The following is a 12,674-nucleotide window of genomic DNA, read 5'->3' on the forward strand; positions in this document are numbered from 1 at the left end:
CCCAAGCCCATTGGCTTCCTGACAGTTGAATAACCACGAGAGGCTTCCAGTGACTGGTATCGGTGACTGGTATCGACAGCCTTGTTGAGGACTCGATACCCCTGAAATAAGCCCGGTATCGGCCAACTTTCATCAGTACTCGCGCATCCCTAGTTTCAAGGGCTTCTTAACCCTTCCATGCACCTTGTAAATTGATAATATGATAAGCTGTCCATTGTGGTAACCGCTGTCCCTGAAAGGGTTCATATCACATAAGCATACAATTTTCACATTCTGGGGAGCCATACTGATGGCTCATTTATATCAAAAAAAAAAAACTGTTATTTAACCAGAATGTGGCCATTATTTGTATCCGAACAATAAAGAGTCCCGTCTTAACTCATAGTGGATGTCACGGCATCTCATTGTGCAGGTGTATGTAAGCGACATGGCTCTGCAATGAGCACGCGTCCCGCTTGAATGCTTCTCTCCTTCATGACAGCAGTCCTTTGCTCTGTCTTGATTATTTTCTTCTTGCTTTTCTTGTGCGCTCGCTTATTTTGGTCTGTCTCTTATTCCGTATCAGTCTTCTGTTCTCCTTCTCTGGGGATGTGGATGAAAAACCAAGCCCGGTTTATTTTTTTCTTACAGAGGACGCTGAATATTTCAGTTTTGTATTTTCTCTCTTTTCATGCCCTCCCTCTTTCCCCCCCTGCCCCCCCCCTCAATCCGGGGCCCCTTTGAAGTGTCTGTGGCTTCGTTATCATTCCATTTGGATGAGTTCAGACACAGATTCGCGCGCACTCGCACACCCGCAAATGCTTTCATACAACTCGGAAAAACAAAGGCGTTCATATTTAAGAACGCTTCTTCAAATGCATAAACTCTATCTCACAAATTAGTATAAGTGACGACAGGAAGAACGGAGAGTGATTTATGCCCTTGCGAAAAGTAAGTTTCATGCACCCTTTAACCCGATAACATAAGCTGTCCACCGTCGTAACCGCTGTCCCCGAAAGGGTTAACTTTGCCATGAAAGTCATGTTTCCAACGAATCCCGTTCAGTTTTGACAAAGCCAGATGAGGCTGTTCAAGTGTATTGGCAAAATGACAGGGTCTTACATCATACTGAGACAGCGTGCGATTTGGCACGTAATTACACAAAATAAACGTATTCAACACCAAACTCCTTTTGGATGGATCTTTTCATTTTCTTCCCATTTATCTTATTCTTTGTATGCGTTTTCATCCGATTTTGGCAGAATACACTGTCAAAAGAAAAAAAAAATGGCATTGTGGCGAGCTTAAACAGTAAGTTGGAACAACTACTTAAACATATAAATGACACTAATGGCGGCAATTTTGGTTAGTACAACAAAGCAAACAAGCTGTTTGCTCCAAAACAATTTGATGACTTGTTTTTGCTGAAGTTGGGGGACAATACAAGGGACAGTTAGTTCTGTAAACACTTTTTTTGGGGGGGTGCTTGAAAGCCATTTTTTCTCATTAGCAACATTTGTTTAGTTGAATTGTCCAACTTGGGTGGCCCAGTGGTCGACTGGTTAGCATGTTGGCCTCTCAGTACAGAGGCGCAGGGTTTCGATTTCAACTCTGGCCTCCCTGTGTCGAGTTTGCAATGTTCTCCCCATGTCTGTGTGGGTTTTCTCCGGGTACTCCGGTTTCCTCCCAAGTTCCAGTATTTTAGTAAACAGTAATTTTAAGTTCAGCTCAACGGTGAATTGAAATGAAAAAGTCAGGTGAATTCAAAATTTCAAGATAACAAACTTCGATACATTTTTTTTTGTCATTCCAACTTAAATGAGTCCCTCAAAAGTACAACTTGTGTTTTTTTTAGTGTATGAGTTTTATTTTGTGAAATGGCTCCGATTTGGTGGAATGGCCGATGTAAGCCATTTGCTGGGTAGCTGAGGATTTTCAGGAGTTTGGGTTACTCTTACCAAAGGTTGGGTTCATTATTTTGATCCAGCGGATCGGATTGAAGACTTTGGGTGGGCTAAAGTGCCGAAGCTGGTCGCCCTTTTGGGCAGTTGAAGTCAATTGAATGTAACATTCTTTGGAAAATGGCTGACTTTTAACCCAGCAGTTTTACGAGTGTGACATTTTAGTGTCATTGGTTCACTTAAGGTTAGGGAAAAAAAAATCAAACAACCAACCAACCGTGATGAAAACACCACCTCTCACCCTTGGTGGAGAATTTGTGCTGCTTTATATATAGCACGTCGCTCTTTATCCGCATCCTACGCGGAGTCACCATTCAGTTCCAAAAACGGTGCCATCCCAGCGTCCTTTCCTGTCTGCAATTGCCAGCCGCTTTGGACGCTTCTCCTTCACCTCCATCTCTCCCCGGCCCGTGAAAACACCCGTTTTGGAATTTAAGGATGAGAAGACTTCCTCTTAAGCGAAGGCACATCTTTAATTTGAGCCTCCTCTCCTTCCACTTTCCTGACCAGGGATCCATTTCAAGGCAGGCGGCCCGCCGTGGCGCTGGCACCGTGGCTCTTCCTCTCCGTGCGTGTGTCTCGCTGCCAGGCTTCCGCGACCGAGTCTTTTTCTGTGTCCTCTCATCGCGTCCTCATTGCTCTGTTATTGACGGTGACACGCTGTCTACCACTCTTATGACCACACACACACACACACACACACACACACACACACACACACACACACACACACACACACACACACACACGGTCCCAGAGGAATATAGTTATTTTCCCAGGAACAGCTGTCGCTTCCATGTGGTCACGGACTCTCCAGTTCTGGAGCATAATATGTTTCAATGTGTCACACGGTTTCGAAGTTTGCTGTGGGTAAATTTTCTCCGTGTATCCTCGGAGGTAAAGGCTGGGCTGAGCCAGCTCCAACCCAGTCATTCCGCAAGCGGACTTATCGGTCAAGTCGGGAAACGCTTGCTCGTCAGCGAAGGCCGTTGCCGCTCGTTTCCCACGATTAATTTGTCGGGTTTACACGGAAGTTCTTCGAAGCATCTCGCTCGTCCCCCTTGTCACGTTCCGTAATCTCCCCGTGTATTTTTGTGTCTGCTTGAACGTGCGAGGTTGCACTTGCATTAATGATTAACTCATTCACTCCCAAAGACGTTTTTAAACGTCTTTTCAGACTTCGTCAAGAATTGGCTGGTAGTGAATGAGTTAATAATTACAAAGTACACAAAATTGGGAAAGGGAAGAGTGGGGGGCGTCTTTGTCGTTTGATGTCCGACATGAGAGAGACCACAATTACAAAGAGACAGAACTCTATGAAGAGACGCGAAAGCTTACATATTCTTTTTTAAATCCTCTGCCCTCATTCCTTTTTTATGCCTTCCTTCCTCTATAAACTGAACACACACACACACACACACACACACTTGATAGTCTGTTAAACATAAATTAATGTGCAGTACAGCATCTAAGTGCTCCCTCGCCCCTTTTGTGTTTTTTTTTGTTGTAATTGGCTTGAAGTAACATCCGCCAGCTCGAAAAATGGACTCTCCCTTCTGCTTTTTCACCTTAAGGGGGGAAAGTGAATCATTCACATTGAGAATATTCATTAGAAGGGGAATAAGGGTTGATTTTTGCACAGAAAGTCCCGTTGTGATCGAGTGCCGATATGCATTCTTCCGCTTTTCAAGTGACCCCGATCTAATAACGACTGTGTTTACATTCAAGAGGAATGGAAACAACTGCACAGGTGTCGCCGCGGAAACAAATGAAGCGTACAGTTACGAAACGTGTTTGAAAAAAAACTCCAGTTGAAGGTGAAGAGTGGTGACGAATTATGTCTGAGTAACGAAAAAAAAAAGGATTTCAATCAGGAAATCAGTTTGGATTTAAAAGAGTTTAAAAGTGTATCAAATCAAGCCAAATCGAGTCCGTTCCACTTTCAATTACATCGAGATACGTATCCAATCGTTTTCTATTGGTGAGATATTGGCCGGTCATTCACATGTACAATTTGTAAACTGACAACAAGAAACTCATTGCATCTTTCCCTCTTGAACAGAGCCAAAATTCCGCTCAATGGAACCGAATTGAATCGTTCCACATTGAAATCGAAGCGTCCCCAAATCGAGCGCTGATGGTTCCACAGTATTAGATCTCAGGAAATGCAATTGTCTTGATTGCATGATCACCTACCAAGATTATTTTATTTAAAAAAAAACAAAACAAACAAAAAAAAAAAACAACCCTTTCACCTTGAGCACAGTGCCTCTACCGTGGCGCGCGCGCACACTCCTTGCAGCCCACCTGAACAACTGACAGCTCCTCGCCGCTCTTATATTGCTTGTTGCAAACTGCTGACAGCTCTCACCATGCCTGTCAGCCGTCTCCCCGTGTATGACCTGACATTTGCCAGCAATAGCGGTGTTATGCGGATTCGCATGTATGCGCACACACACACACACGCACACACGCACATAGGGCGGAATATACTCAAAACATAATTTTACCGACAGATAAGGTGTATATATAAAAAAAAGTTACAAAGTTTTTCATTTTGGTCAATTAAGATCAAACCTGAGGTTTTGGAGTTCATTTTAGATGTATTTTGGTATACAGTGGTACCACCACTTACAAACATCTCTTCATGCGAAATTTTCAAGTTACGAAACGCCTCAACAGGAAAATATTGCCTCTTGTTACGAAAGAAATTTCAAGATACGAAAGGTGAAAATACAGAATGGGCTGCTACTCGCAGCTCCGAGTTTCCTGAACGCGACATACTTATAGCTGCTCTGCCATTGGCTATTACCGAGCATTATCCTGGCATCCCATTGGCTCAGAGGGACTTCTACCATATATGTCTATTTGTGTAGATAGATGGATATGCGTCTATGCAGCGTCCTCGTCATTCGCCGCTCAGGCCATGAGGTGTTCTAATAGTTTTACGTAAATGTGAATGACCCAGAAAAAGTGTTCACCAGTCAGGCAATCGCTCACTATGCTGATGTTTGCCTTGGACATTTTCGAAGGATTGTTAAAAGCCGACAAAATCAAACGTCCTCGAATCAGTTCTTTACAAAATGCCAGGCAAAAACCACTTCTGAGAGAGAACATGGCCTAAAGAGGGCAAAAAATGATGAGGACGCAGTTACAAGTTAAATGAGCGTCATTTTTACTCTTTACTCTTTGTTTTTTACATGATGCACACCTCTCATTTATTGCACAATAATCTAATTGCAACATATATTTGTTACAAATTTTGATGCATGTTTATGCTTTAGGAAACATTTATGTCTGAATTTTGGGTGGGCTTGGAACGGATTAGGGCATTTACATGGAAAACGCGTCTCTACTTACAACATTTTCTAGTTCAGAAATTTCTTCCAGAATTTGGACAGCTTCATAGCATTTTCCTTTTGTCTGTCTTTTGTTGACAGAGACACGGAGAACCAGCTGGACCGAAGCCGGGAGAGCCACAGGGTGCACCTCCAAGAGGCCGACATGGCGCTGGAGCAGTTGAGGAGGCAGGTGAAGCTCAGCTCCGAGAAGGCCGAGGCCCAACTCAAACTCCAGGTCGGGCTCTGGCACGCGCACGCATGCTAGACACACACACACACGCAGACAGACGCTTTATATCAAATAAAAACCGTGACACGTTAAGTGCACCTGTTTCTTATTCCATCTGTGCTCTGGCATCATTCAGTCTCGCATCCCGCCGCAAATGCAGTTGCATTCCCGCGCATGGAAACCTCAGCGTTGCGATTACGCCGGAATGAGCGAGCGCTTCGAAAGGCCAGACAATGCGGACGCACACACTTGCAAACATTTTTGTTTTGTCGTGGCGCAAGCACAGCCTGACCGCAGATGTGCGAGGGCGCCACGCTGGCTGCCCTGGAATTCTTTTCTCGCGTCTTCTCGCTTGCCGGCTTTTAATCGACTTAATGACATCATGAAATTGTTGTTTTGCCTTTGTGCTTGTTTTGGATGATAAAATGCATCCTGCTCACTCAAGATGCTTCTTATGCAATGTGTAAAAATCGCAACGGAAGTATCAAGTTTTGCTCTACCCGCCCAATTAGAGGATGGCGACATGCAGATGACAAATTTGCAGTCTGACCAGTTCAAGAGACACTCCCGTTCCTCATACAGTTGAAAAGTGATGGGGCCGGCACGACTGATTGTCGTTGGCCGTGGGCAGATTCGAGTGACAATGCAACGTGTCCCATGCAATTTTGGAAGCAGCCAAGCCAATTGTGAGAATTGAGGTTGTAAATGGAGCTGATTGCTACCGATACTGGCAACTCGTAGTGCAGCAAATCACCTCTCGGGAGACTGCACTGTAATTCAACACTAGCGTAACCACAATAATGAACACATACCTCATTAATCACATGATAATGACTCTGCGGGTTGATGCTTTTGAAAGTCATCGAATGCTCCAAATGTCCTGCAGGCACAGTCGCCACTTTCTCACGGCCGGCCGTCGGGTGTGGCCGAGGGAACTGGTCGCGCTTAGAACTGCAGGCGCGCTAATGAGTGCCTTGTTGTCAGCCTTCCAAACGGCGTGGGCTGCCGTTATTTAAGCCAAGTTTCTCCGATCGAGAGCGGTGCAGGGAGTCAGTTTGGCTACAGGTGGTTTTCTTTTGCTCCCCCTCCCCCCCATGAGGATGGTCATGAACATTTTAAAGGCTTTATCTTTTTTTTTCTCAACTTTGGTGGCGGAGGAAGTGCAGAGCAGCGATTCCCAAACACTGCACTTTCGTGAGATCATCAGGTGTGCCACGCAAAATTATCCAATTAGACTTAATTGCTCGGAAAATGATCAAACAATTCTGACAAATGATGCATCTTTGTTCATCTCTGGATGCCGGTGACGTATAACGACTAGGCATGACAATTCAGTCGTCTTCAAGTAGTACAGTGGTGCCTTGGGGTGGCATCTACTTTTTTTTTTTTTTGATAAAAAGAGGTATCAAGCCTTGTATTGCCACTCATAGTCGAAGTTCAATGTCACACTAAATATATATTTTTTAAAAAGGATTACAACATGTATTTAAGAATGACCATCTCGAGTTTCCTTCGGTCAGTCCACTCTGCTTCTCTTTTTTTTACATTTTTTGTTCTAGCCTCATTCCAAAATGAAATACATTTATTTTCCCCCTCAGAATTTTACACGCAACATTCCGTCATGACTATGTGATTTAATTATTCATTTATTGCATTTTTTTTGGGGGGGGGGGGCTTGTTTGTTTTTTTGCAAATTGCTCAAAAAAAAAAAAAAGAAAAGAAAATGGGAAAATAAATTCCCAGACTTTGCCACAAACTGCAACTTGAGCTGAGGGTGCATCGTGTTTCCACTGATCATCCTTGAGATGGTCTTGCAGCTTAATTGGAGTCCCCCTGTGGTATATGCAGATGATGAGACGTGATTTGGAAAAGCACGCACTTGTCTATTTAGGGTCCCTAGCCGAGCAGGTCAAAGTTGTATTCTGTGGGGGTTTTTTTTGTTTTTATTGGGGGAGGGTTACAAATCGTCTTTCAGTTTGATGCTGGGAACATGTTTTTCTTGATGTCTTCCTCCTCCACCCTCGCTCCCCTTTATATCTCCAGTCCATCTCTGCTGCTGCTGCTCATCTCCCCATTGAGCCCCTGGCATCCCGATTCCCCCCCTCCTCCTCATGTGACTTCATCCGCAGCCCACATCAAAGCCGTGGGACGGAGGAGAGTACCCCTGTCATCCTCCTGCTTTCCCCCTTTTGCTACTTTCTAACGTGACACCAGCACGGCGGAACGTGTTGCCAAAAAAATAAACAAAAATGTTTCCGTCCGTCCTTGTTTTCCAAAAAAATAATTTGAAGGCATTCTGTTTGAAATTTTTGGGGGGTGGGGGGGGGGGGTTCTTATTTATTCATTTCACACATTATGACCCACATACAGAGCGCTTTCAGTCTTTCATGGTTAATTAGTTAAACTGCTACTTTTTTGGTGACTCGGAAATGTTTGTCATATTCTGCTGCAGATGGAGAAGGTGCAGGAGGACCTGCAACACTCCAGGTGCCTTCGTGAGAATCAATCCAAGGAGTTCTCGCAGCAACTCGACGCCCTCAGACAAAAATACGAGCAGCAGGTCTGTGTTTACTTTTCAACTCGGCGAGTCGCCGCCTTCCGTGGCGGCAGGCCGCTGGAAAGTATTTCATCTCCGTTTGGTTTCCAATCGCCTTCCCCTTCGCCGAGCGAGCCACGGTGACTGACAGTGGAATCATCTTGTTAGTCGTCTCCCCCCTCCCGCCCCCCCCCCCATCTGATTGATTTCTCATGATAAGGGACACACTTTTGATTACGATCCAATCGCGTCTCAACAGCCGAACGGAGCGAGTGGGAATTTAAGGTAATCTGCGTCGCAGATGCGCTGTGACCTTATCGTCGCATCATGTCCTCTCCTATTAGAGGCGGAGAAAGCGTTTTCGCAAGCCATTTAAATCTTGCTCGCTGATAGGGTGACAACTTTGACGGGGTACTGGATTCAATTAAGCTGCAGCTTTGCGTATTATCTGTGGAGAACACGCAATAAGCAGTTCTTCTTTGGAAACTCATCTCAACTTGAGGCCGGGTTTGTTCTGCTCTGACAGGAAAACAGACCATAACGATGACATCATTGCCTCACGTCAGACACGGTTTACTTCCCAAAAACAAGAGAATGACTGAATTCTTTAAATTGTTGTCACCCGATTCCCCTCCAAAGTCCAAATTGAAGCCTGAAGTATTTCGATGAATGGGATGTTGATTTCTTATATTTGAGCATAACGAAACAGAACCACTAATTGATCATATTAACAAGAGTACATTGGAAGTCCAAAATGATTCATGCAAAATGCTGTCCTGATATGATGTTAGGCTCATTTTTCGTGGTCGTATTGAGAGAACGACAAGTCTTTAAGTTGATGTACTTAAAGAGGAGAAAATTGGGGCACCGTAATAACATGGAGGCCATTACAAGTTACTCCTCTTTAAGCCATAAGAGTAGTTTTTCTTCGGAGAGGATAAAGAATATATGCCTGTCAGTATTACAATTATTGCTCCATTGTTTGCATTCAAATATCGGTGCATAAACTGTTCCAACATAACACCGATGCTCACTACTGGCGATTTGCAGTGTTCATTCGCATTAGGCTAAATGCACCTCAGTGACGGAAAGCTATGTGGTTGTCTAATTTTTATTTATTTATTTATTTTTTAAGTTTGGTTGGGCAGAAAACCATAATTTGGAGTGGCAATGAAAAGCTTGAAGCCTCTTTTTGAGGAATCGTCGTCATGAAGGACGTTCCGCTTGCCGTGCCGTGTTTTTGATTGTCGAAGCAAAAAAATAAAATAAAAAAAATCGGCCAAACGCCAAATGAACGCAACACTCGGAACTCAAGGCACCGCCGTCCACCGCGAGGACATGCAAACCCCATCGAACTTTGAGCATGAGTTCCTTTTGACTTTTCACAAGGACATGTGTCTTTGTTTTAAGAGCGCATAATTAAGCCGTCTGCCTCGCAAGAAAAATAATTGCACCCTGTAATTTGTGATCCATGAAATCATGTAGCCTTTGATTGCTGTGCAATGACCTTTACATCACAGTTAGAGAATGTTTTTGGGTTTTTTTTTTCTATCGTAGGCCATTTGAGTTTCTCCAAAGTCGTCTGAGGACCGCACTAAGCCGATGACAACACTTACTCAACCATCAAACAACTGTTTGTTACTCTAGCTTTCCAGCGTTTGCGGGATAAATGTTTACGGGCTTTATGTAACATTTGCTCAGGGCTTTTATTTTGTTTTTCGAAAGCACGGCGGCCCGCATCAAATAGGCCGCTTCGAATAATAGGAAGCTTTTATTGTGTCTCTTGTACGAAAATGACCTCAGCGTGCAGCAGGTAACGTTGGCATTTACCACGCATAGCCACCTTCGCAAGTATGTCCCAAACCATACGATACGTACGCTTACGCATTTAGCTGGTTACGTCGCCACATCACCAAAACGGCACTTAGAACCATCAAACGGATACGCGTTTATTTATGGAATGAAACATATTCACCGAGCAGTGCAACTGAAAGTAATGGTGTAGTTTTATCAGCGCTCAGGAACGATGAAGCCTGTCTCACGAGGAAAAGCGACACAATCAAAGTGGGAATTGTGGGAAATATTCCCGAGTGGTGGGGGGTGCAGTTGACAGGAGGCGACGCCGGGTTAGCGGCACGTCAGCAAGCCCTTTTGTCTCAAAAGATAAAAAACACACGCGGATGAAGGGCCTGTCGACGTGACGAATCACGAGCGGATGAACGCGTGTGACACGACTTCACTGATTAAAGAGAAATGAGGAAACATACATCCCATATGTGGATTATTCGCGGCACGCTGTCATCTGCGTCGTCAAAATCTATACTTGTTCGAAATTCAAAAGAACGGTATTAGCAAGTCGGCCTTTAGAAAGATAGCGCTGTTCACGTTTTCCAATTAGCTCTTGGGAGTTATTCAATTAACAATACATTTATTTTAGATGTTGCAGATGAGTGGGGGGCTGGAAAGCTGCGCTGCCTCACACTGACAGCCAGGTAGAATATTTTGACCCTCTCATGTCGCTGAACAATGTAACCACTAGATCTACAATGAACCTTTCATCGGCCAGACAAATATATGGGCCTATATCAGACCAAAATAATTAATGGGCCGGAGTTTTGCTAACTGAATTCTGATAAATCATTATGGAAGCCAATGAATAAACAAACGTCCGTTCACACTTTCAAACTTCGGGACAATTTAAAGTCTTCACCGTTCGTGGCGTGTGTGTGGTTTTGAAATTTGCCAGTGAGAGAACAGAGAGAATTTCAAACCTCAGAAATGTTATGGTTGTAATCTGTCATTTATTTTGTGACCAACCTGAAAAATAGAAAGCACAGGCAGTCGGTTTCCGTGGTGCATCTGGCTTTCTATGCAAAATGAGTGTCCCCGGGGCGTTTATGCACATTGTCTGCACGTGCAATGCATCAAACCCCCCCCCCCGTCTAAACTTAGCCAGGCCAGCATGCAAACAAGTGCGATGTTCAAAACAACCCCAGCGAGTTAGCTGACATCACTTCGGAGAGGTCGAGTCGGTTCACTCGGACCTCCACGAGGAACTTTCTTCAAGAGCGGCCTCCGCCGTGCTTTGAAACGGGAAATTGTGTTTTGCACCGCGCCCAGCACGGTGACGCGGCCGACTGCTGCCTTCTTGACTTCGGCGTGACGCGGTGCGGTTTGACACCCCGTCGGGAATTTGGGATGACCTTTATAGCGAAGGCCGGAATTTGCACACTTTGATGTGTGTGCTCGGCGCCACTTCATGGTCATTGTCACTTGAGTGTCCGCGTTGAGAGCTCACGTCCTTTCCTCTCACGGTCCCTCCCAGGCTCCCCCGCTGAGAGCAGACAAGGGCATCTGGTTTCTTGTCCTCCACGTCGTCGTCCTTCTCAAGCATTTGTGATTTCCCCCCGCCGCCGGTCTCTCATTCTTTACCTCAGTGCCCTGAACACCATTCCATGTCAAGGCAGGCTGAGGGGAGTCGTGCTGTGCGCTAACACCCCAAACTGCTCTGCATCTGTGGCACCAAGCTGCGCTGTAACCTACTCTGCCTTCCCATTTGGAAGCGCCACGTCGGCTCACAAAGAATCGCGGCATCCTTCGCTGCGCCGCATGCCGACACCGTGTGATGTCACGTCTTGCTGGGTCGGCTTTCTGTCATCTCCTGCCCATCTTTTTTTTTTTTTTTTTTTTTTTTAACTCGGGCTTGTCTTACAATGGATCTTTCTCGCCAGTTTCTTCATTCTGCTGTCACTTCTGATCCCTAGTTTTCTGCAAATTCCAATTGGTCCGAGACCTTTAACAGGCGCGTACAGAAAGCCTCCACCACATTTCTGCTTCCGCATGTCCTGCTGAGTAGTTGTCAAAGAAATTTGCCCGATTATGCATCAGTCTGTCAGTCTACATTCTGACTGTGGATTTGATTTGCATCTTTTGTGTGTTGAAAAAGGGAAGTGCTAATTTGTCAACGGAGCATACAATTGACCATGTTAGCATCGCGAGTGACAGCATGTGGTAGATTTCGCCAACAGTTTTGCTCGCAGACTCCTCTCATTGTGTTTTCTGACTGGATTTGTCTGTCACATTGGTCACTGATCCCGAAGGATTAAATACATTTCATCCAACAATAATTCTCCCCCAAAGCCTTTTTCAGAAGCCATGTAACAAAGCGCCTACGAACACCGCAGGCTTGTTATTTGGCCACTAAAATAAAGTGAGCATAGTGATCGTCTTCTCAAGAGTGAGGACGGAATCCGGCTTCCTGTCGATAGCCGCTCATTCATCACCTGCTCTGAATAGCACACAAAGTCTGGCGATAGGTTTAGGGCTAGGCCAGGCACCCGGCGTAGAGACGCCGGATCTCTGTTCGGCCAATGAGCCAGGTAGGGTGCCGTCAAACACAATGCGCCTGGGGGATTAGCTTCAAAGCCAGCAAGCGAATAGGCCCCCGGGCCCCTTGCCGTCCTTCCAAGTCTCCGGCTTGGCACGCTGGTGTGGGGGTTCCCGGTCCTCTCAGCCACTAGTCCCGCCGCGGGAGGGCGGGTAGGGGGTTACTGAGAACAGAGCAGAGCCTGGGAAAGGCTCGGCGGCTGCTGGCAAGACTCACCTCTCAGCAGGTGACTTTGCTCTCG

At 45.4% G+C, this 12,674-nt stretch overlaps 1 protein-coding gene across 5 annotated transcripts in view; it reads left to right on the forward strand.

The window, feature by feature from the left end:
• Window positions 1-12,674, forward strand: part of cep112 (centrosomal protein 112) — a 144,344-nt gene that overhangs the window by 61,171 nt on the left and 70,499 nt on the right. For all 5 annotated transcript variants that reach the window (XM_019868675.1, XM_019868666.1, XM_019868691.1 and 2 more), the window contains 2 exons: window positions 5,381-5,516; window positions 7,963-8,070. In XM_019868675.1, the coding sequence (XP_019724234.1) occupies window positions 5,381-5,516; window positions 7,963-8,070 (244 nt within the window). The remainder of the gene's footprint in view (window positions 1-5,380; window positions 5,517-7,962; window positions 8,071-12,674) is intronic.

The sequence above is a fragment of the Hippocampus comes genome, unplaced genomic scaffold, assembly GCF_001891065.2.
Source record: "Hippocampus comes isolate QL1 unplaced genomic scaffold, H_comes_QL1_v1.1 scaffold98, whole genome shotgun sequence".
NCBI lineage: Eukaryota > Metazoa > Chordata > Actinopteri > Syngnathiformes > Syngnathidae > Hippocampus > Hippocampus comes.